General features: G+C 39.0%; 3 protein-coding genes across 3 annotated transcripts; 1 reads left to right on the top strand and 2 right to left on the bottom strand.

The window, feature by feature from the left end:
- Positions 1–289: 289 nt before the first annotated feature.
- On the bottom strand, positions 290–8,438 carry LOC137962274 (SNF1-related protein kinase regulatory subunit gamma-1). The gene is made up of 6 exons (XM_068809053.1): positions 8,128–8,438; positions 2,269–2,441; positions 1,847–1,921; positions 1,482–1,757; positions 874–1,037; positions 290–715 (listed from the first exon to the last, which is right to left on the bottom strand). Exons 1-6 carry the CDS (start codon positions 8,282–8,284, stop codon positions 418–420), a joined length of 1,143 nt encoding a protein of 380 aa, XP_068665154.1. The 5' UTR covers positions 8,285–8,438; the 3' UTR covers positions 290–417.
- Positions 8,439–10,538: 2,100 nt separating this feature from the next.
- On the top strand, positions 10,539–12,285 carry LOC137951942 (probable caffeoyl-CoA O-methyltransferase At4g26220). The gene is made up of 6 exons (XM_068798944.1): positions 10,539–10,701; positions 10,812–10,960; positions 11,058–11,137; positions 11,384–11,528; positions 11,623–11,754; positions 11,864–12,285. The coding sequence occupies exons 2-6, from the start codon at positions 10,898–10,900 to the stop codon at positions 12,155–12,157; spliced, it is 714 nt and encodes a 237-aa protein (XP_068655045.1). The 5' UTR covers positions 10,539–10,701; positions 10,812–10,897; the 3' UTR covers positions 12,158–12,285.
- A 7,822-nt stretch (positions 12,286–20,107) lies between these two features.
- LOC137951949 (norbelladine 4'-O-methyltransferase 2-like) lies at positions 20,108–21,605 on the bottom strand. The gene is made up of 5 exons (XM_068798955.1): positions 21,463–21,605; positions 21,297–21,376; positions 21,022–21,166; positions 20,803–20,934; positions 20,108–20,698 (listed from the first exon to the last, which is right to left on the bottom strand). Exons 1-5 carry the CDS (start codon positions 21,511–21,513, stop codon positions 20,405–20,407), a joined length of 702 nt encoding a protein of 233 aa, XP_068655056.1. The 5' UTR covers positions 21,514–21,605; the 3' UTR covers positions 20,108–20,404.
- Between the last annotated feature and the right edge of the window lie 1,835 nt (positions 21,606–23,440).

The raw sequence follows: 23,440 nt of genomic DNA, 5'->3' as shown, positions 1-23,440 counted from the left end.
TCAATTCTATAAGTAAGAGGCCTGGAAAGCTTGACCTCATCACTTCGAGTTCTCTGTTGACCTAAATAACTCCTCTCTTTCAAATGAGATTTTCTCTTCCCTCCCTTCTTCTCATTTTGATAGTGGGGTTCGAGTTAACTTTTTTAAAAAAATTTACCTATTAAAGGAACTGGGCAATTGAATGCCCAAGCAACATTGGAATGGCGAGGCTTGGAAAAATTCTCTGGAAATGTGAAGCTGATAGACATCTGAATGCCTAAGCAACAACATTAGACAAAAATTCGTCAAGTGCAGTTGGTGAAACACTTAGTTGGAAACTCACAAGACATATTAGGAAAGGTTCGACTTTACATGGGCTAAACACAAATCTATGAGAAGAAAAGCATTGGCGCTCAGACAAAGGTAACTGGCAAGGGCTCAAACGCTACTGTTTGGGGGAAGAGGAACAACACCATCAAAGAAATCCCCAAAGTACCGGCGAGGCTCATGTACTAGCTTAGAGATGATGTCTCGGAGGGTAATTACCCCTTCCAGTTTTCCTCCCTCATCAACCACGTATATGCGCTGTATTTTTTCAGAATCAAGCCTGAGAATTACGTCTTTAAGTGTATCAGTCCTCTGGCATGTGATGGTACCAAGTAACATCGGTGAAGACGCTTCATGCTTCATTAAGTAGTTTCTAACTACAGAGAGGAAGTTCTTCGTGGTGATAGATCTGCAAACAAAATCAAGCCACTCACTTACCTAAACTATAACCGTTTCCCATTTTATCCATATGCAATGAAGAATTCTAGCCATCTCATAAACCAGGAATTGTTTTGGTACGACAAGGATAAAATAATCGAAAAAGAGGAAGACAGGTATAAAAAGTACCTGTAGTCTTTATAAATTTCTGGAGCTATCAGGAGGAAACGGACATCTCTAATGCTTATATTACCCATAGGCTTCTCATCCCTGGCATCAACCACAGGAAGTCCACCAATCCCTCTTTTCTGCATGAGTTTAAAGGCTTGCAAAACAGGCTCATCCTCATTCACCTGAAACACAAGAAGGCACGAATCATTATGCAACTTCTTTTCCACCCACAGAAGGGAACAGAATCTGTACAGTATTAGTTGATTACATAGTACAAGAGGCAAACATGTTAAGAATTAGTTTGAAAAAGCATGTCCCTATAATCACTGGTAGGATCTTCGTTGACGGGTCTGGCTCACAATTAAGCTGTTTTTATGTAGCCCATGCCTGTAGTCTTTATGTTCACAGTACTTGGTATAACAGTCTTTCCAACATAATGGTTAACGAATGAATTCATGCAAGACTGTCGGGAAGTTACAGATTGATTTGAGAAATAAGTGAGAATAAAAAAAAATGAAACTTGGTTTTCATTTGATAGATCTCAAACTTAAGGTAAAGACTTCTTTCTCAAACTTCTCCAGTGAAATATGACTAAAGTAAGCTGAAACATAAAAGCAGTTAAGCACCTTGACTAGTTGCTTGGGCTTCATAATAGGAAGACCAAGTTCAAATAATTCCTTCATGCCCCAGTTTTCAAACCAAGGAAGTCCAACACATTCCGCAAGCATGTGAACAACAGCAGATTGTGTGACGACATTATCAATCTTCCTTTCACCCAAATCAACTACAGGAAGGCTCTTCATTCTATACTTGGACAAAATCAAGAGCATGGTCAAAAAGGTATCAGAATTTTGCAGGGCAAGAAATGGGGCCCACCGAAATGATCCTGAGATATCTCTTACCTGTGTCATATATCTTGGAATAAGTCAAAATCAGGAGGTCTATGAATAGTAACAGAAATCAGATAAAAATCAGATAACTATAATTGGACCTTTGTGTTTTTGTACAAGTCGGAAGATGTCAAAGCTTCAAAAAAGTTTCCACCTGTTGAGATTGCAACTTCAGACTGCCAATGGAGAAAAATGGAAGTTATATTTCTTCAATCAAATAAAAGAAGAAAGAAATACTCAATGAATATAACCTCGCTTCTATCTTTTGGCCTATTAACTGAGTGGTACAAAGATGCTTTCTTTTATTGTGCACTTCTGAAAGATATGTTTTGATATTGGTAACTAAAGGAAAAAATAGTTTGCACAAGTGAAATGTGAAAGCTATGCGATTTTACATAAAATCACAAGCGAATACATGTTGTAATGTTTCAACATCAATGAGATGGGTGGGCTTATCAACTACTTTTTGCTGCAACAAAACATAAACATGTCCTGAGAGAGAGAGAGAGAGAGAGAGAGAAACCTGATGCAAAAGCCAAACAGCAATTCCTGCAAACTCTACAATTCCAATGTATCTGTCAATCCAAGTAGCATCTTCTGGTGCTGCCACATTCCTCACAGGTGCACTTAGAATATTATGCTCTGATAATAGCTGGACAGCCTCAGCTAGACTTGAATCTGAATCTATCTCCACCCCTGGAAACAGGTTATCAAGAGAAAAACACCAATTTCATGCTTCTGTAAGATCTTATCAATCACAATGCTCAAATAGAAGTTAACAATGAGGAACAAAACAAGAAGCCTGTGCACAAATGTGGGAAGTGTTAATTTTTATAAAATTAGATTAACTTTTCATTACATACGTGGGATTAAATAAACCCCAATTTGCAATTATGGGATAATTCTAACTAACAGTAATCAACCTAGACTACTCTGATCCTAAACAAATTTGAATACCATACTTTTAACATCCCCCCAAATTCAAGATGGACCAAAAGTAAAGGTCATGAGTTTAAATAAGAATCATCAAAACTGAAGGCATTCAGGAACGAATGCAAGATGAAATAAGTGGATGAGTACAGCTGCTCGGACATGGGGCAGCACCAAACTAAGAACAGGTACAGATTATTGGATCACTAGTGTCTTCTTTAGAAAATATACATGGTAAACTAGTGAATGGGCAGCAATGAAGAGAAGTGGCTGATGGCAGCAAAATGCAACACAGACAAACCTTTTTGTCTTTTGATAGCAAGTGAAGGCAAAGAAAATTCACATGACACTAGACCAGGACAAACTAACAGCGAAATTGACAGTGAATGATGGCAACAGCCTCTTGAAATTTGTAGGAATAAAAGATGGCAGAGATTAGGGTTTCAGACTCCCCCCCCCCCCCCCCCCCCCCATTCATAATTTAAAATTACATCCACATCCCTGGAGTCCCTTAAACCCTAGGAAAGGACTTTCTAGAGAAAATAATTTTTCTAGAAAATAAATAAACTATAATTATACCTTCCAACACTCACTCGAGCTAGAGCATATAGCTTAATTTTGTTACAAAACTTGTCTCTCAATTCCCATTTTAATCCTAAAAAAGAAAGTGGAAAAAATTTGTTGTCTCGTAAGCTTCAAAAATCTTCAAAATATGTGGCTTCTATAATCTTCGGCTTTTGAGCTTGCACTGAGCACATGTATATCCTTCTCTTACTCCCTGTACGCTAGGGAGTATATGCAAATGGTTCCAACTTGAACATTGAAAATAAAATAAAAAATACAACAATCATCTTCCTCCATCTCCCCATAATAACATACCATCTTGTGGTGTTGTAAAATTAAAGACGAAAACTGACTCAGACTCTCACAAACCTAACAAGAGGGTAAAGTCCAAGAAAAGGGTAAAGCAAATATGGGAGACACAGATAAGAAAATTCGAAACTGAAATAAAGGATTTTAAATAAAAAATAGAAATAATAATTATTAAACAAGAAAAGCTAATCACTCTAGGATGGCAAAAGAAAAACCCCATAGAGGGCACTAACAACAACTATTTAAAGCAGAAGAAGAATGCCAATCCAATGAACTCAAACAAAAGGATTTATACAAGCAATTCCCGAAGCATGAGAGAAACTTTCTCACCATAAAATTCGGATCACACAAGCAAGGTATAGTCCGAATAGAAATAAGAGTTCCAAAATAAAAATATAAGGAATTGGTCTATAAAAGTAAGAGAGAGTCCACACAATCTTGAGATAGCAAAGGAGAAAGAATAAAATTTTCAATCAACACAACAAATTTACAAGGGATCATTATTGACAAAAGTGTGACACATGATTACTCCAAATTTCACAGTAATAAGGGACTACAACAATCAAAACCTAGCATAAAAAAGTAGATCACAAACTTGACCACTACGTCAGACCATAAAATTGACAAGTTGATCACAAAACTAAGCTATAAGAAGAGACCAGCTAAATCGGTATGAAACTAACCAGAAGTTCCAACACACAAGATTGGGAAAAAATGCAACAGAGACATCACTCTTCATGGAGAAAACAGCATATATATTTTTGGCTTTCTTGTATTTTCATTATAAAATGCTGCCTTGCAGTGGAAGACATTCCATTGGCATCATAAAGGAGCAACGCTCCAAAATTGGAGCAGCAACTGAAAGTAGAAGTAAGGTGAAACTTTACTTGGAAGAAGCAGGAACATTCCGTTCAAACTTCTGTCCCCATCTGTTTTACTTTTAGCTCTGGCCTTGTTCAAACTCCTGAAACCAGTAAGGAGCCAGCAACCTCCTTGAAAAAGGCTTCCAAAAACAAAATAATGCAGAGTCATAATATGATGTGTCCATCCCATTCCACAGAAAATTTGGATGAAGCTATCAAGCTACTTGTCTAAATCAGTGGTTGGTTTGGCCATGGTTGGTCTTGAAGTCCAAGAAAAGAAAACAGACTGTTGACTTCATTGCACATCGTCAATTAGAAAACAAAGTATCAAATATGGCTTGACCTGTAGCTGAAAGTCCTACTGGAGCAGCCGAGCTCACAAACGAGTTCAAATTTATTGGTGCTGATAGTAAGTTCTGTGGGATGGAGCCATCAATAACACCCAACTTTCTGCACCTGATTAAATTGCATCCAACACAACTCACTTATAGCCTTCTTACGAAATTAAGACAAAGAATTAAAGAATCCTACCAATGACACCAAACCTAATAGGTATAGTTACCCAAGGCTGAGCATGTTAGTCAAATCTCTTTCAGAAAATTTGGTGGGCTCTCAGCAAACCAGAATCCAAAAAAAAACATACACCAATGCATTCATGGATTCAAACAAGAACGGGCTTTGGAGAAAAACATTCCGCTTTAAGAGTCCTCCAATAAACATAAGAGGGAAGATTTCAAGATGCCCACTCCTGCCAAATTTTCCGACAGCGTGCATCAATGAGGATTTGGAAGATCTTGGTTCCACTCCATCTCAGAGACACTTTCAACGCTTTGCCAAAGAGTCAATGAGAATCAGAGGCCTGTGCCTGTTCGGAAATTCAGAGAAGACACGGAGGGAAAAGGAGAATTTGATTTTCCAAAATTAACAAAACATAATTTGAGAGAGTGGCCAGAAAAAAAATAATTGGGAGATGATCAAATCAGAAGAAGCAAGAAAAAAAACTCTGCAAAGTCATTGGTGCTCAAGATGCAGAGGTAGAAACGAGGACAAATGAGGATGTAAAGCTAATGAAATACAGAGTAGAAAAAACTGTTTTACTATGAAACAAAGAAAGAAAATAAGCAGTGATCAGGTTCATCAAGATGAAAAAGAGATAATTTTAAGAGTATATGAACATCAAACAGAAGAAGAACAAAAATTAAAAATCCAATGGGATGAGATTTAAGAAAAAAATACATTGTCTTTATAGATAATGAGGTCAAACTCATAGACCTTTCTTTGATACCATATTGAAATTTTTAGGAAGAAAAGATGAGAGACAATGGGATTTTCACACCCTTTTTTCCCTATTTATAGTTTAAACAATATAAAAAATTGCATCCATGTTCCTGAAGTCCCTTCAACCCTAAGAAATGACTTTTTTTAAAAAACGACTTTCCTAGAACACAAAGCAAACTAAATAAACTCTAATCATATCTGCCAATACAGCCATAACATTGATACCACAAAATCAATCTGATGCAAATAGCTGGGATAAATGGCAACTTTCTGGGGCAAAATTAAACCAACAAGCAGATAACAAGAAGGACCTCCTGATCTCAACAGCTTCATCAAGCAGACAAATAGAACAGATGCTTCAGATTCAGTTTCCACCTGTTTTCCTCCCTCAAAACTCAATTCCGAAAATCCAAGTCTCTTTTCTGGTCTGATTCTACCATCCAAACATCTAGTATATCAAACTCTGTGACCAGACTTGTTCAGCAAGCAGTATTCCTCTCACAGATGGATAGAACAAACTCCTTCAGGATCAAGGCATTAGTGTTTGCTGGGTTAACCACAACCAGCACTTCGCAATTTGGACATGCTTGCTTTTCTAATGCAATCACAATTTTAGACATAATATCTTTGCTCTTTATTCCCTCCTTCCTGAGGAATCCACCAAATATAAGAGCTAGATTGACACTCGTTCATGCCTCAACGACATTGATATGGCAACTACACCCTTCAGAAGTGAAAATGCAGTAGCTACCAACTCCATATTCACCCATTCAGAGCTTCTGTAACTGTGGAATGTCATGTGCAGAATTACTGGTCGGTCAGGTCCCAACATCAATCCACTAGCGATCATTGGAACAAAAATATAACCAACTTGTCCAGAAACCAGAACTCCAAAGAGGATCTTTCACCATTGTTTCAACAGAAAAGGGAAAGAGAAAGAAGTCGACTAACAGAGGTAAATGCTAAGAAAGGAGCCAAAGCCAATGAGACCAGATGTAATGAGTGAGAGCAGGAGGAGGTTTAGATAAAACTGGCCTCAGAATGATATCAATCTCAGAGGCAGAATGACAGCATGGATGAGAGTGCCTGTATCGGACAAAGAAGTCAATCTTGGCAGCAGATTTTCTATTCTTTCTTTGAATCTGTTATCATGGTTTGCTTCACTGCTGGAAGCAAACACAAACTAGAGGGATGCTAGAAAACCCAAACACTGGAAGATCCTACGGAATCACATAACAGAGCTGGTTTAGTGACTCCGGGAAGAAGGCACAATCATCAGATTGTTGATGACAAGTACTAAATCATAGTAGCATAAAGGATAAATCAGAAGCCAAAACCAAGAGGAAGCAAATAAAAGCTTGTTCTTGAAAAACTCAGACTTGGTGACATTGGTGACAGCTGGTAAGGAGGACAGGCAGCTCCTCCAAGTGGTGAATCAGAGAAACTGCTGTTGCAGCTGAAATGACACATTTGCTAGCCTCAACTATGGGTCTTGATTACATATTCTACATCATTCTAACACCATCGAGCATGTCTGCCTCCAATCCTGGTGATTCCAACTTTTTTTTTTCCATCCCCATGTGATCACATAAGGAAGAGGCCACATGAATATAAGAAAATTAAAAAATTTAGAGACTGAAAACCTTGAGAGAGATTTTTGAGGGTGGTAATAAATCAGAGGGAAGACTGTTACAGATGGAAAATTGATAGCCAAAAAATGGAAACTCGAACTATAACATAGAGATCTGCGTCATCTCACATACAACTCATAACCGAGCTTTGTAACATGTTAATTCGCTGAAAATCAGATCAGGTTTAATTAAACTCCAATTTAAAGTCCTGGTCAAATTCTAATTATTAATCCTAATCAAACTAGATTACTCTATTCCTAATCAAATGAGAACCCTATATTTTAATAGAAAGTACACTGACACCACCAAAGAAACTATCTTAACCCTCCCCAGATTTGGATTTCACTTTAATGTTCTGTAGAAAGAACCAATATGGAATGTCAAGAAAGTAGATAAAATTGACGCTTCAAAGAGGCAAATGTAAAGATTTTGTCATGCTAAATAATATGGCGATCTCACTCACACGAGAGATCTGATGCTAAATAATCTGCCTACCATCTGTGTGCAGCATACGCATTGACAATCAAATAGGAATATATCAGTAATTTTTTATTTACTAATCCAAACATTTGGATTCTTGAAGTTTTAGTGGCAATGGTCATAATCAACATGATATTTATGTGACATTACAGCTCCAGATAGACACATCCTACTTAGAATCGTCAATCACAACAAGCATATCATTATCTGAAGCAAAAAAACTAGCATAATTCGTCATTAGATACCAGGGCATAAAAATCCTTCACCTAAAAAAAGAAGAAGAGAATAAAAAAGCTGAACGATCGGAAGTAAGAGGAGAAGAGCTACCCAGGGAAGGAGGAAAAGAAGAGACAAGTATGCTTTCGAAGCAGGAGTTAAGCTTCTCAGATGGACTTAGCTGAGGCTCTTGAGTGTCCCAAAGATCTTCAACTCTCATCCCCAATTTGGCTTCCGGGCTGGATCTTTCGCTCCCAGGACTGTCCATATCTCTAACTCCGACTGTTGACTATCAGAATTCTGAACTCCGAACAAGACGAGATTGCTGACAGGGGAAAAGTCCCTTCCGCTCTGGGCTCTGGTCTGTTTTATACGAGAAGCTCGCATACAAATTCTTTGTCAGATTCTTTTGGATCACTGGATCTATAAACTATAAATGGCGCCAAGTACGTAACTAGCGGCATTGCGCGATGACTCGATCAAATGGTTTCCTTGGTGACGTGTGCATTATGTGGCAAGTTCAGTTTCATGGTTATCCGGTCCACTGTTTTAAATCTTATCTCCACATCAAGGCTTTTTTGTCTTTATTAAAAAAACAGGGACTGCATATAAACTTAGATCATTAGTGCACATAAAAAATATATTATTGGATAAATATAAATAAATAAATAATAAAAATAAATACTAAAGTGATCTATATTTTATAATATATTTTTTAAGATAATGTGCACCAAAATTGAGCTTATAAAAAATTAATACACATCATATACTCGAAAATTTGATACTACTGAGTATACATAGATGTATTGATACTCGAGTCGCGCTTCCACGATGAGTTTTCTTTTTATCGCTTCAGAGCAATGCCCACAATCCATTAGTCATAGCTTTGCCTGAGTCTTTTCTTCTTAAGAGTACGTTTAACCAGAGTCGATGAGCATGACTTTCTTCCTTGGCTTTGGTTTTTGTCATTGCAAGAGGTTGCGAAAAATTAAGAAATCAACAAGGAGTTGAGTTCTTGTCTCAATGGTTAGTAGATGTCGACCCACTTGTTTCTTGAATTATGGGAACATTTTTTTTTATAGGAGTGATGTTATATACTATGGCAAGCTAGCTCTCATGGATCCCCAACTTGAGGGGGAGAAATTGGAGTACAGAGAAAGGAAGTGTTAGGAAGAGCATACAATGAACTTTTCCAAGAGGTGGTGAAGTTTTTATCGATGTTGGTGACTGTAGTCAAGTTTTCGTAGGATATCCAATGAGAAAATTGGAAGATGTAGATTTTGAAAACTCAACAAGTGCAAGCTGAAAATTTGAGAGGTCATTGCTTCAATGAAGACATTGAAGACCTAAGTAGAGAAATTTGTAATCTCTCTTGTATTTTTATTTTGATATGTTATGTAACAAGCTGAAGCTGTAAACTTCATTTTTAGGAGTGTTAGAAGAAGTAATTTATGTTTATCGAGGTTTCTAGGAAAGTAGTTTATTACAAACACTTATTTCTAAGGGTGTAAAGGGAGCAAGGGTATTTTTTGTCTTTTATTAGTGTTTTATGTTATAAATAGGTAAGAAGAAGGAACTCTAACTATCCTCTTCCCATAATTCAATGTAAGACTTTTCTCCTGCTCCTTCTCCTCCCACGTTTCTTCTGTTTTTCTTGTATTATCATGAAATCTCACAAATTGATCGACCAAACATCCTACAATGGTAATATTTTTGAGTTCCTACAGTCTTATGATCTATTATGACATTAAACAACCACTTTGTAACCTTTTTGAAAATGTTGTTGATCAATCATGCTTTATACCCTTGATCAGTCATGTTTTGTATGATCGATCATGCCAAAAGGATAATCAATCATGCTTTATAATTCTTGTCTAGAAGTATTTTATGATTGATCATGCTCCATAGAGGATGATCGCTCACACATTTCATGTCCTACCTAGCTGCTTGTAGAATGATCGATCATACTCTTATGTGGATAATCGAACATGCATATTGGTAGTGTATATAACTAAGCTCTAAGCATGATTTAGAACAAATCTAAGTGAATGAAAGGTTCTAAAACATTTGTATAAGCTTGGAAATAATGGTTTTAGAAAACATTGAATGTTCCAATGTTTCAAAACATACTTTTACCAAGAATAAAATCTTCTTGGCTATCCTCTTATAAAGCTAGAGTTTTTGAGATTTTTTTAACATTCTTAATGATATGCACATGCATGCGGCCCAAATTGGCCCATGGGTGTGAGCAATAGCCTACAACGGGCTATGGCTATTGGTTGATGGGTTCAAAATTCAAAATTTGACGGGCCTATCTAGAGATTTGGACATGAGTTTTTAGGTATTTTAGGCATGTGGGATAATGTCTTATTTGACTTTGAATAAATTTAAGATTTGCCTTTCTTAGGTGGCAATTTCTCATTGGGTAGAATTTGAATAAAGGGATAAGGGGGTTTATCCCTCTTTGGCCTATAAATAGGGCCTTGTAAATCACTTGTATCATCTTCAAATTCATGCTTAGAATTCCTCATTTCAGTCATTTCTCTACATTTTTAGCTTAGTTTCTTCTTATAAACAAGGCTAACTAACTTACTTTTTATACAAAGTAAGTTAGGCCGCATGTTGAGGGACTAGGAGTTTTTCTTGCTCAATCTAGCAATACACACACAAAATCTAAATATTCAGGTTTTTATGCTTCCTCTTCGTTTAAGTTCTTCTTTAAAACAATATTTCTTCGATAACTGATTTGCATGGGATTTGACTGGCAACTCGATTGTTCACTATCTTGTCTTAAGCCCTCGAAACGGGGAGGTGTTTGTAAGGAGTTTCCAATCTTCTCTGCTCTCTCCTGCTAATACACATTTGAGGATCGTCTCGACCAATGGCTACTCCTAAATTCCCGCCCCAAGAAAAGAATCATCTGAAAAACGACGCCCTTCATAAGGTATGCTGTCTATGAAGCTATAGTTTGTTCTAGCCATTTCAACAAGTAAATAAGGTAAAAATTCATGGATTCTGATAGTAGTTTTTAATGCTCACAGTACATCTTGGAAACCAGCGTTCTTCCTCGTGAGCTGGAGCAACTCAGAGAGCTCCGTGATGTGACGAAGGAGCACCCTAGGTATGTATCAGGGCTTATGCAGCAGATCTTGGCAGGATTTCTTGTCTTTTTTTCCTTTTTGTTCTCGTTGAAATCTGTTCGATACAATTTTTCACATCTTAAATTTGCGAATCTTTGCCCTTGATAACAGCATTTCGAATTTTTACGGAATGTTTTTCCGTCATATTTTCTGACTCCTGGGTAGCATTGAACAGATCTACTCTCTCTATCTTGATCAATTTCAAAATAACAAACTTAATGTGACAGAGCCTTGATGTCCACTCCACCGGAGGAGGGTCAGTTCTTGACTCTACTTGTAAAGCTATTAAATGCGAAGAAAACCATAGAAGTCGGGGTGTTTACAGGTTACTCTCTCCTCTGCACCGCACTCGCATTGCCTGCTGACGGCATGGTACCATATCTATCTCTACGCTTTTAGCTGGAGTCAAAGCTTCTGGATTTTCTGAAATTTGATTATTAGGTGTTTGTCGTTGCTCCTCCCGCAGATAACAGCAATTGATCCCGACAGGGCGACCTTCGAGCTCGGACTGCCATTCATCAAGACAGCAGGCGTCGAAAGTAAAATCAATTTCGTACAGTCGGAGGCTCTTCCCTACCTCGATCACATTCTAGAAGAGGTACTGCCCAAGTTCTTATTCGATTGACAACTTCATGCCATTAAAGAAAAGACCCCTTTTAACCCGAATGTCCCTCGGAAGGTGATGAAGATTTCTGTAAGTTTTGCAGGGAAAAGAAGAAGGATCTTATGATTTTGCGTACATAGACGCGGACAAGTTGAACAATGCGAATTATCACGAGCGTCTAATGAAGCTGGTGAAGGTTGGGGGGGTGATTGCATACGATAATACGTTGTGGTTCGGATCACTGGTAGAGCCCCCAAACAGGGAGTGGCCTGAACACTTCCGAAGCGTCCGAGAGTTTTTTCTCAACTTCAACAAAATGTTGGCATCGGATTCTCGCATCGAGATCTCACAGGTCCCCATATGTGATGGTCTCACTCTCTGCAGGCGTCTTGTTTGATCATGATTTGATTCGTTCAATTGAGAGAGAATTTATGTCCGAGGCATGGAACTATATTTGCCAAGGATTATGACAGACTGTTTTCCAAATGACTTTAAATAAAAGCTTTCAGAATGGTTTTTTTCTGAGTCTCAAATGTTCTTGAATTAATGGAGGAAACTTCCAATTAATAGTGTGAGTGTTTGTTTATATATATATATTTTTATAGAGGGTTCGTGCGAAGAATACGAAATCAATGTTTCTAGCCATACGATCTTGATCAACGACGGAGGCGAAAAATCCCGCTCGACTCTCCCACTCCCCTCTCGTTCCCCATTCTTTCCCTCTCTTCTCTTTTTGCCCCGCTGGCTAACCCGTTCGGACGCAGAGGCTAACAAAGTCACAGAGGACATGAGGGGTGGGAATTTGGACAGAAGAGTTTGTGGGAGGAGATCGGACCTCACGAAAAAATTCAAAGAAATCGAGGAGGAAAAGAAAGTTTAGGGGGGGAGGTTCAGTTGGCCACAGGGACGAAGGAGATAGAAATTGTCCTCAATTATTTCAATCTGGCGAGGGAAAGGAGAGGGGCCAATGGAGTTGGATGATAGCTGTTGGGGATTTGGAATTTTCAGAGACGACGACAGCCAGAGAGGGAAAAACAGCGACAGCCAGAGAGGGAAAAACAGCCGGAGAAAAATTTCATCTCGTTTATGTAAACATAAGGTTAAATATTCCGTACAGAAATTACATAAAATGTCTAAACAAGACCAATATTTACAGTCATGTCCCGAATGAAATCAGGACCCAACAAAACTCCTCCTCCCGATTCATGAGGTAAAACCCTCAACCAAACCTGCTTTGTCACAACAAGTTTCAAGCTTCAAAGGAGGTAAAGACTTTGTCAACATGTCGGAGCCATTCTCACTCGTGTGGATTTTCTCCAACATCAATTCTTTCTTTTCAAGCACATCACGTATCCAATGATAACGTAGATCAATGTGCTTTGATCTCGAATGAAATGTGGATTCTTGCTCAAATGAATTGCACTTTGACTATCACAAAGTAATACATACCTCTCTTGCCGAATGTCCAATTCTTGAAAGAACTTCTTCATCCACAATAGTTCTTTGCATGCTTCGGTAATTGCAATATATTCATCTTCGGTTGTGGAGAGTGCAACACATTTCTGTAGTCTCGATTGCCATGAGACAACACCATTCGCAAAACAAACCAAATAACCGGATGTTGACTTCCTCGAGTCAACATCTCCGGCCCAATCGGCATCCGTATATGCCTCCAGAACTGGTTTACTAGCCCCGTAATAGAGACAATAACCAGTAGTATCGCGAATATACTGAAGAATCCATTTCACAGCATCCCAGTGAGCTTTTCCAAGGTTGGAGAGATAACGACTTACCACTCCAACAACATGAGCAGTATCCGGCCTTGTACACACCATTACATACATCAATGAACCGACCACGGATGCATACGGCACCTTCTTCATTTCTTCTTTCTCCTTTTCATCCTTTGGACAATCATCAAGTGTCAACTTGAGATGACTACCAAGTGGAGAAGAACCCGGTTTGCATTTGATCATATTAAACCTTTCAAGCACCTTTTCCAAATACCTTTCTTGTGACAACCAAAGCTTGCACCTTTCCCGATCTCTAGTGATTCTCATACCAAGAATTTGCTTTGCGGGACCTAAATCCGTCATTGCAAACTCATTTCCAAGCTTTTCTTTCAAAGCTCCTATCTCCTTTGTATCATTACCGACAACCAACATGTCATTGACATAGAGTAAAAGAATAATGAAATTATCACTGGAGTACCTTTTCGTGAAGACGCAACTATCGAAAGTGGTCTTACTGAAATTGTTGTCACACATAAAGGATTCAAATCGTTTGTACCAATTTCGAGGTGCTTGTTTCAAGCCATAAAGGCTCCTCCTCAATCTGCACACCAAGTCTTTTTTGCCTTTTTCAGCAAATCCCTCGGGTTGCTCCATATAGAGCTCCTCCTCTAAATCACCATGGAGAAATGCGGTTTTCACATCAAGCTGCTCAAGGTCCAAATTCAAACTAGCGGCCAAACCAAGTATAACCCGAATAGAGGACATCTTGACCACGGGCGAGAATATCTCCTCAAAATCAATCCCCTTCTTTTGATCAAATCCCTTCACAACTAACCGAGCCTTGTACCTCGGCTTTGAATCTGTGCCATCTGATTTCAAACGAAACACCCACTTGTTCCTGAGTACTTTCTTACCCTTAGGCAATTCAACTAACTCAAAGGTGTGATTTTTATGCAAGGAATTCACCTCATCTTGCATAGCTTCAAACCACTCACCCTTTTGCTCATGACACATAGCTTCTTCAAAGCTTTCAGGTTCACCACCGTCAGTGAGCAAAACATACTCCTGTGGAGAGTATCTTGAAGGAGGCCTTCATTCACGATTTGATCTTCTCATCTCTTGTAAAGGTGGACCTTGATTTTCTGATTGCTCACCTTGATCTTCAGTTTCGGTATGCTGGTTGCTTTCAACTTCTTGGTTACTCGAGATGGGTGTAAGATCAACAAAGTGACTAGAAGAGGTTTTCACATTTTCAGGATTTCCCAAATTCTCAACAGTTTCTTCTTCAAAGAAAACTACATCCCGACTCCTTAACACCTTCTTCTCAATCGAATCCCATAATCTGTAACCAAATTCACCGGTTTTGTAACCCAAGAAAATACACTCCTTTGTCTTGCTATCAAGTTTGGCTCTTTCATCTCTAGGAATGTGCACAAATGCTCGACAACCAAATACCCGCAAGTGTCCATAAGACACATCTTTTCCGGTCCAAACCCGCTCGGGAACATCACCATCCAGTGCATGAGAAGGTGAGAGATTAATCAAATGAACAACGGTGTTCATCGTTTCACCCCAAAAAGCTTTTGAAAGCTTCGAATGAGAGAGCATACACCGTATTCTCTCACAAATTGTGCGGTTCATTCTCTCAGCTACTCCATTCTGTTGCGGGGTTTTTGGCACCGTTCTTTCAAACTTGATTCCATTAACCTTGCAGAAGGTTTCAAATGGCCCGCGGTACTCACCACCATTGTCTGATCGAATGCATTTCAATTTCCAACCTGTTTCTCTTTCAACTGCAGCAAGGAACTGTTTAAACACTTCCAAAACTTGATTCTTTGTCTTCAAGGCATAAGCCCATAGCTTTCTAGAATGATCATCCACGAAAGTGACAAAGTAAAGAGCTCCTCCAAGTGTGCTATCACCCATGGAACAAAGATCGGTATGAACCAAATCCAAGACATTCGACTTCTTTGTGGTAGGACTTCTCTTGAAAGCAATTCGATGTTGCTTACCTGCCAAACAATGCGTACATGATGTCAGAGATGTACTATCACTCGGCACACAATCCTTTCTAGCCAGAATTTGAAGCCCTTTCTCATTCATGTGACCTAGCCGCAAATGCCACAAATCGGTTGAGTTACCTTCTACTGCATTCACCTCACCACATAATTTAACCTGCGTTGTATAAAGCAAGTTTGATTTTTCACCCCGGGCAACAACAAGAGAACCTTTGGACAACTTCCACTTCCCGTCACCAAAATGACTACGGTACCCTTCATCATCAAGAGCACCAACAGAAATCAAATGAAGCCTCATATCCGGCACATGCCGAACATTCTTGAGAAGTAACTTGCACCCCACACTGGTCTCCACACACACGTCTCCAATGTCGGAGATGTAGCATACCCCATCATTCCCCATTCTTACCTTGCCAAAATCACCTTGCCTGTAGGAGGTGAACAAGTCACGTCGAGAAGTGACATGAAATTAAGCTGCTGAGTCTATCACCCAAGTGGAGTCATGACTTGTGAAATTGACAAAACCGGCATCACAAGCAATGATCACTTCACCATCATATGCAGCAGTAGCGGTGCTTTCCTTCTCATTCTCATCAGATCTGGGTCTAGACTGATCCCTCTTAGACTTTGCTTTTAACTTTTTGCACTCAAACTTCATGTGTCCCGGTTTTTGGCAATAGTAGCAAACAATGCCCTTGCGAGATTTCGATCTCCCTTTGGACTTATCATTGTTGTCATGTCCGTGAGAGTTTCTATGTCTGCTCCTTCCACGGTTCTCAGTAACAAGGGCAGCTGACTCGTTTGTAATGCCCAACTCTTTACGCCTCAACTCCTCATTGAGCATGCTATCTTTTACCATGGCAAGAGTCATAGTACCATTCGGTGCCGAATTGCTCAATGACACTACAAGAGTCTCCCAACTATCCGGTAAAGAACTCAAAAGAATTAAAGTTTATAGTTCTTCATCCAAAGCCAATTTCATAGTAGCTAACCGATTCACACAGTCCTGGAACCGACTCAAATGCTCACTTACTGATGAGCCCTCGTGATACTTCATGTTCACAAGTTTTCGAATGAAAAAGGCTTTGTTTTGGGCTGTTTTGCGCTCAGACAAACTCTCAAGTTTCTCCCACAACTTCTTGGCATCGGTTTCTGTGGAGACATGATGAAATACTAAGTCATCAACCCACTGTCTGATCAAGGCTACAGTTTTACGGTTGGACAAATTCCAAGCAGCATCAGTTTTATCCACTGGTTTCACACCCATTACCGGTTCATAAACATCCTTACAAAATTGGACGAAGATAGCTTAATCATCGTACCCTGATTTTGACTTCCCTCCATTCCAACAATTTAATTGATAAATTCAGAACACACAAAAAAAAATTACTGGAACGAAATTACCGGAACAGTGTCGTCGGACTGAGCACACGGCAGACTCCCCGGCAATAGCTTACTGCAGCAGCAACGGTGAAAAAAAAAATCACTGACTTTCTTCTCTCTCTGCGGCAACGGCTTTGGACAGGAGCAAGAATTTCTTCTCTCTCTGGCAACGGCGCCAGACAGGAACCAGAATCCCTTCAACGGAACCGAAAAAAAACACTAGCGACGAGAGGGCGTGCACGGAACGGCGTTCCGTAGGGCAGGTGGCCGGCGAGTCAGGTTGCGGCAATGGCACTGGGGACGAAACGCATCGGGGAACTGAGACCCGACTTTTACGATAGCTCCGTCAAGCTCCGGGGCGAAAAAACCTCTCGCCCGACGCCGAAAAACAATTTGGGAGTCTCCCTGCGTCGTTGTCGGACGGAAACCTCTCTCCTACAGTCGTTGCCGAACTGGTTTTACCAGCTCTGATACCAGATGTTGGGGATTTGGGATTTTCAGAGACGACGACAGCCAGAGAGGGAAAAACAGCGGGAGAAAATTTTCATCTCGTTTCTGTAAATCTAAGTTACAAGGATTAAATATTCCATCCAGAAATTACATAAAAGGTCTAAACAAGACCAATATTTACAGTCATGTCCTGAATGAAATCGGGACCCAACAATAGCTTACCCTTAGGTGTCGCTCAAAGAATATCTACTAGGAGAGGGCCACCGGCGACGACAAACGGGACCTACGTGAGGAGGTGTAGGAGATTCTCCCTCCTCTCCATCAGCCAGAAGAAAGTCAGGCGTAGGCGAGGGCGAGGGCGAGGCGATGGGTTTTGCGAGTGATTAGGCGAAATACGAAGAGGCAAAGAACAGGGAAAGAGAGGCAAGCAGGATTTTTCGCCTCCACCATTCGTGGCCAAAAACATAATTTCCTATTTTTCTATATATACATAAACTGCCAATCCAATACGAAAATTTATTTAGTGTGAAACATGTGAAATAGCTATCTCAGCCGATCAGACGATTAAGGTAGTTGTTGATCGAACGGTTGAGATAGCGTTTTGCATTTTTCACAGTAAATGATTTTTTGTATTGGATTAACACTATATATATATATATATGTGTGTGTGTGTGTGTATGTGTGTGTGTACATGTATATATAATTCTAAATAAGTATACATATCTAAACATTATTTGGGATACATAAGGTTTAATTTTATAATATTTTAAAGTAATTCTATAATTAATGGAAAATATTTAACTATTGATTAAAATGGTTCAAAAAATTTATTAAGTTTAACATATTTATTTCACCCATTTTAATTTATATGAAACTGAAAGCTGTAATTAATGTTAGACAATTATAACATATTAATCATAAAACTTATATTATTTTAAAAAATATTTAAAATTTTAAAAATTAAAATTAAAAGTCCAATTAAAGTATACCTATCTTGTTTCCAACCTAAATAACGAACATACCTCCATTATTGATGGGAGTAGAAGTATGTGTATATAGGAAAAAAATTATGATCAAGAGAATATAAAACCAATGGGTAAGTAATAAGATTTTTGGACAATAGGTTCCAACCTCGTGCTCTATTTGCTTCATAACTTTTCTCTAGGGACAGGGTCTTCTATAGAGTTCTCACCTACCAACCATTATTAGAAATGTTTGTGTGTACCCTTCAGTCATAGCCTCTTTCTTCTTCATTATGCATGTAGATCTGTCACATCTTCATGCATCATAACTTTAACCATTACCCTTTCATTAGTGTTTGTAAACCTACAAATCGAGATTTTAATGGCAACAACACAAATGAATTTAGTTTGCAGAATTTAGAAAAAAAAAGAAACTCAAAGAGATATTGACTAAATGAGCTCCAACAAAATGGTTCAACACTTGAGTTTTGCTTTGAGAAGTACTTCACTTGTAGTCTGTGACTCAGTAAGTAGTAAGTTGACTGGCAAGAATGGGGAGTATTTCATTTTTTATAGTCGATCACTGTGATCATCCCTCCAGATTGATCGATCAGTTAGAACCTTTTTAGCTTAGTTTCTTCTTAAAAAAAGGCTAACTAGCTTACTTTTTATACAAAGTAAGTTAGGCCGCATGTTGAGGGACTACGAGTTTTTCTTGCTCGATCTAATGATACGACACACAGACTCTAAATATTCAGGTCTTTATGCCTCCTCTTCATCTAAAGTTCTTCAAAACAATATTTCTTCAATAACTTTTTGCTTCAGATTTTGACTTGGCAACTTGATTGTTCATTGTCTTGTCTTGAGCTTTTCCTATAGACCACATAGATCTATATTGTAAGGCATATGTATAATCTATAATAATAGCACCATTAGTAGCACAATTTCAAACTATTCATTTTGTTATCATCAAAATCATGGAGACCAACAAGATTTTACTCATTGGTCTAACAACTATATATGAAGAAAAACAACCTCCCAACTTTTACAATATCCCTATTTTTCCTTTGAGTTACCCCATTTTATTGGGGAGAGTAGGTGCATGACGATTGATGAAAACACCCAACAAGAAGTGATAATAGGGTTAAAGAACCTTCAAAGTATTCTAGGGCATTATCTATCTTAAATACTTTGACACACTTTTCAAATCAAGTAGAAACCACACACACACACACACACACACACAAAAAAAAAAATGTTTAATAGAACTAGCTAGGAATTCCACTATCAGATTTCAACAACGTCAACCCAGTATAAAGAGAAAAATCATAAAAAAATATAATAAAATATTTGAAACCATGAATTGAGTCAATTTGTGTACAGGGCTTGAACATCTTAATGAGTAATTTCAAAAGGTTTCACATTAAGTCTAATGGACTCTTGTTACACAAACCTAGTCTATTAAATAAGCTCTTAGACCTCAAATACATAAGAATCCAAAGAAACAAACTTAATTTTTTTTTTTAAAAAGACAGCTTAAATAGACCCAACAAACATATGCCCTAGGTGACAATGCCACAAAGAGACCTATTAGACTGGCTTCAATAGAGAATAAGTTGTGTAGTATAGAAGGATCTTCAAGATCGTAGACACCCCTTTGCTCACAAGCAAGCCCAGTTTGCTACTTTGTTTGCAACACTTGAATAACACAAAAGACATGAAAATGTTTGTGAGTGAATAGTTGAAAAACCTAGCAATATTACTTATTTATAATAAATGTAGTAGTTAACCTTGGAACATGTAAAGCAAGCACCAACTGTAGATTTGGCACACACACGTCTTCTTGTCTGAAAATATCAGAAAGAGAATCATCTGTTGTCCTGACCTTATCTTATCTTGGATAGGACAAAGAGAGCATTCGGAGAATAAGGTACATACACCTTCGACTGGAAAAAAAATAGTTACAGTAGAAAAAAATAGGAGAAGTACAGCTCTCCATTGTTACAGAGATACCCTAATCTCACAATAGTTTCCACACACTTAGCAGCAGCAGCAGCAGCAAATTATTTGAAAAAGTAAAAAAGAAAGGGATGAGTGATCAAGCCAGGCGCCTGCACAGTGTCAATCCATCACCAATGCAGACCTGTGAGATCTCAACTCGACTGTCCGAAGCCAAAAACTTATTGAAGTTGATAAAAAACTGGCGAATGGTTTCGAACATTTCAGACTTCATGGGATTTGGAGTGTCCGCCAACGTTCCAAACCACAATGTGTTATCGTAAGCAATCACTCCACCAACCCTCACAAGCTTTATCAGCCGCTCGTGATACTCGCCGTAGTTCATCTTGTCCGCGTCTATGAATGCAAAGTCGAAAGTTCCATGATTCTTTCTCTACAAAATTACATAAAAAAAAATAAAAAAATTATAATTTTTTTGCTGTGGCTATTCTGGGAGAGCTTGATCTCGCAGAAGAATGTTTTATTGAAAGTGCGGACCTCTTGCAGCATTTTATCAAGAACTGGGAGCGCCTCTGCTTCAATGAAATTGATCTTGTTTTCTTCTCCTGCTTTTTTAATGAACGGCAAGCCCAGCTCAAAGCTTTTCTTGTCGGGATCGATTGCGACTATCTACGAAGTAAAACAGAAAAGCTGATTCAGTAATGGCGCACAGCACATGAAAGTAAAGAAAACTAGGAGGATCCCAAGATATAAAACCTTGCCATCAGACGGTAATGCGAGTGCAGTGGCGAGGAGGGAATAGCCCGTGTATACCCCGACTTCCATTGTTTTCTTCGCATTCATGAGCTTCAGCAGAAGGTATAAGAACTGTCCCTCTTCAGGAGGAGTACTCATGATCGCACTGTCAGGCCAAAAGCAACCAGATTGACGATGTCAAAAAATAACATTAGAAGAAAAATGAACTTGCATTCGAACATTGCAGTTAATCAGAATGGGGAATCTGTTTTTCGTTTAGATCATCTATGACGTACCCAGGTAGCTTCATCGTCATCTCTCTCAGCTCCCTGAGCTGCTCATGCTCCCTGGGATAAACGCTGGTTTCCAGTATATGCTGTACACATCGTAAATGCACAAAATGATCAAGATCAAGAGATTAAAGAAATAGAAGACACCCACATACAGGGCAAGAAAGAGCACCACATGGAGGGCATCGTTTTTCAGAAGGCTCTTGTGCTCGTCAGCAGCCATTGGAGGGATGATCCTTACTGAAACTAACAGGAGCACCCAGATCAGAAATCGAAGGAAAAGGAGGAAACCTGTTAAACCCAGAACTAGTGACTTTCTCTTTAATAGTTATGGGTGTGCCCATCATCTTCTCGGGTAGGTAGCAAACGCGTTCCAGTATAGAAACTAACTTTTGAAAGTTGTTAATGGCTGCACTCAGTTACACTTTCGTAAAGGATGAAAGTTGAAAGTTCTCACTTGAGAGAATAGTGATAGAGATAAAGATAAAGCTGATAGAAATCTTTTCACAATGTATCAGCTTTATCTTTTTGTCTATCAGAGAGTGGACAGAAACCGAACTTGTCATAGTAATGAATGACACATCAATGCGACTGTGAACTGCTACTAGTTGCCATTCATTCCAACTACCTTGTCCAGAACTAGCAGCTATTAAGTTAAACTACCGGTTCACCAGAAAAATATAATCAAACCTAACTTTTTGTGGCAAGATTTGTACACCCTACCCTCTAGTTTGAAAATTTTAACGCACACAGCATACCGGACCACCAGAAGACAATAATCAAACCTACTTTTTTGTTGCAAGATTGTATACCCTACCTTCTAGTTTGAAATTTTTGACGCAGAGAGCATTGTTTTTGCTCTGATAGAGCTGACCTTAATGAAAGAATGGCTTTAGAAACTATCATCTCTATTTATTTCTATTAAGATAGAGAGTATACAACAAGCAGCAAAATTATGAAAATGCCCCACAGACTAAGTGGTAGGTTGTTCCAGATAGTGAACCTCAGACTTTGAAGCTGGATATTTTGCAAAAGTGGGTGCCCTCGGAAGAAAAGGCAATCGTCTTCCGGCTAGTTCGACCAATAGGGACACAAGGTGAACAAATTTTCAACCCTCGATTGCAGAATTTCTTAAGTACTTTCCATGATGTTTTCTTAGCTTCAAAAGGCTTAACACCAAAGACACTTCCAATCCAACCATGTGCCTCCCCTACAAGAACACACCCTATTGATAGTCTCATGTGTAGAAAACTAAAACAAATAGATTGGTCAATGAGATGCATCAAGAAGGGATAATTGAGCCAAGGAATAGTCCCTACTCTTCTCATGTTTAGCTAGTCAAGAAAAATATGCACTACAAGGCCCTCAATGACATCTAGGGGTGGTTTCGAACTGAGCCGGCTCGCAAGCGGGTAGAGCTCGGCTCGGTACGATTCAATATCCTTGGATCTCGAGCCCAGTTCGAGATCCGGGATCGGCTCGTTTAAATTAAAGAGCCGAGCTCAACCGAATCCAGGTTCGACGGCTTTCGAGCCGACTCGTTAACGAGCTGAGTCGGGACCGAGAGCGAGGGGGGGAAAAGTTTTTCCTCCCCTCGTCACCGTCGAGCCCCTCCCATCCACTGTTGTTGCCACCTCTGTGGCCGTCCACAGTTGCTCGTCAGCCGCTTCTGTGGCCATCCATTGGATTTCTTCCTCTCTTCGCCTTCGCCGCCACCTCCATCATAGCCGTGATGCCCGATGACAGGTCCTCGCCGGCACCGTAACCCCCTTCCTCTGCGTCTTCTCGACGGAAAACCATACCTAAGTTCAGGGGAGAAATAATCTACCCCCCCCCCCCCCCCCCCCAATCGCGTGAAGATGATTTCACACGTACGAGATCATAAATTGAAGAAAAAATTCCTTAAACTCTCCTTCCTCATGGCTCTTGAAAAAATTGAAAATACATTTTAGTAGAAATAAGTTTATAGGGGTATTAGTGTCTCATGTTTTTTGTAAACATTTTTCAAATTGAAAATTCTTATTAAAAATATATATAATTTTCTAAGTAAGATTTTCTTGCCAAGATGGGCTAGAAAACCGTATAGAAATTTTTTGAATAAGTATTTGACAATTGATGTTGTAATAGTTATAGCATGAGGAAATTTTCAT

This window comes from Aristolochia californica, unplaced genomic scaffold, assembly GCF_029961685.1.
Source record: "Aristolochia californica isolate CCGP_79_NKW_82.1479 unplaced genomic scaffold, dmAriCali1.0.hap1 SCAF_1, whole genome shotgun sequence".
Lineage (NCBI taxonomy): Eukaryota > Viridiplantae > Streptophyta > Magnoliopsida > Piperales > Aristolochiaceae > Aristolochia > Aristolochia californica.
The sequence above is the reverse complement of the archived record's forward strand: the minus strand, read 5'-3'. Positions and strand labels throughout refer to the sequence as shown.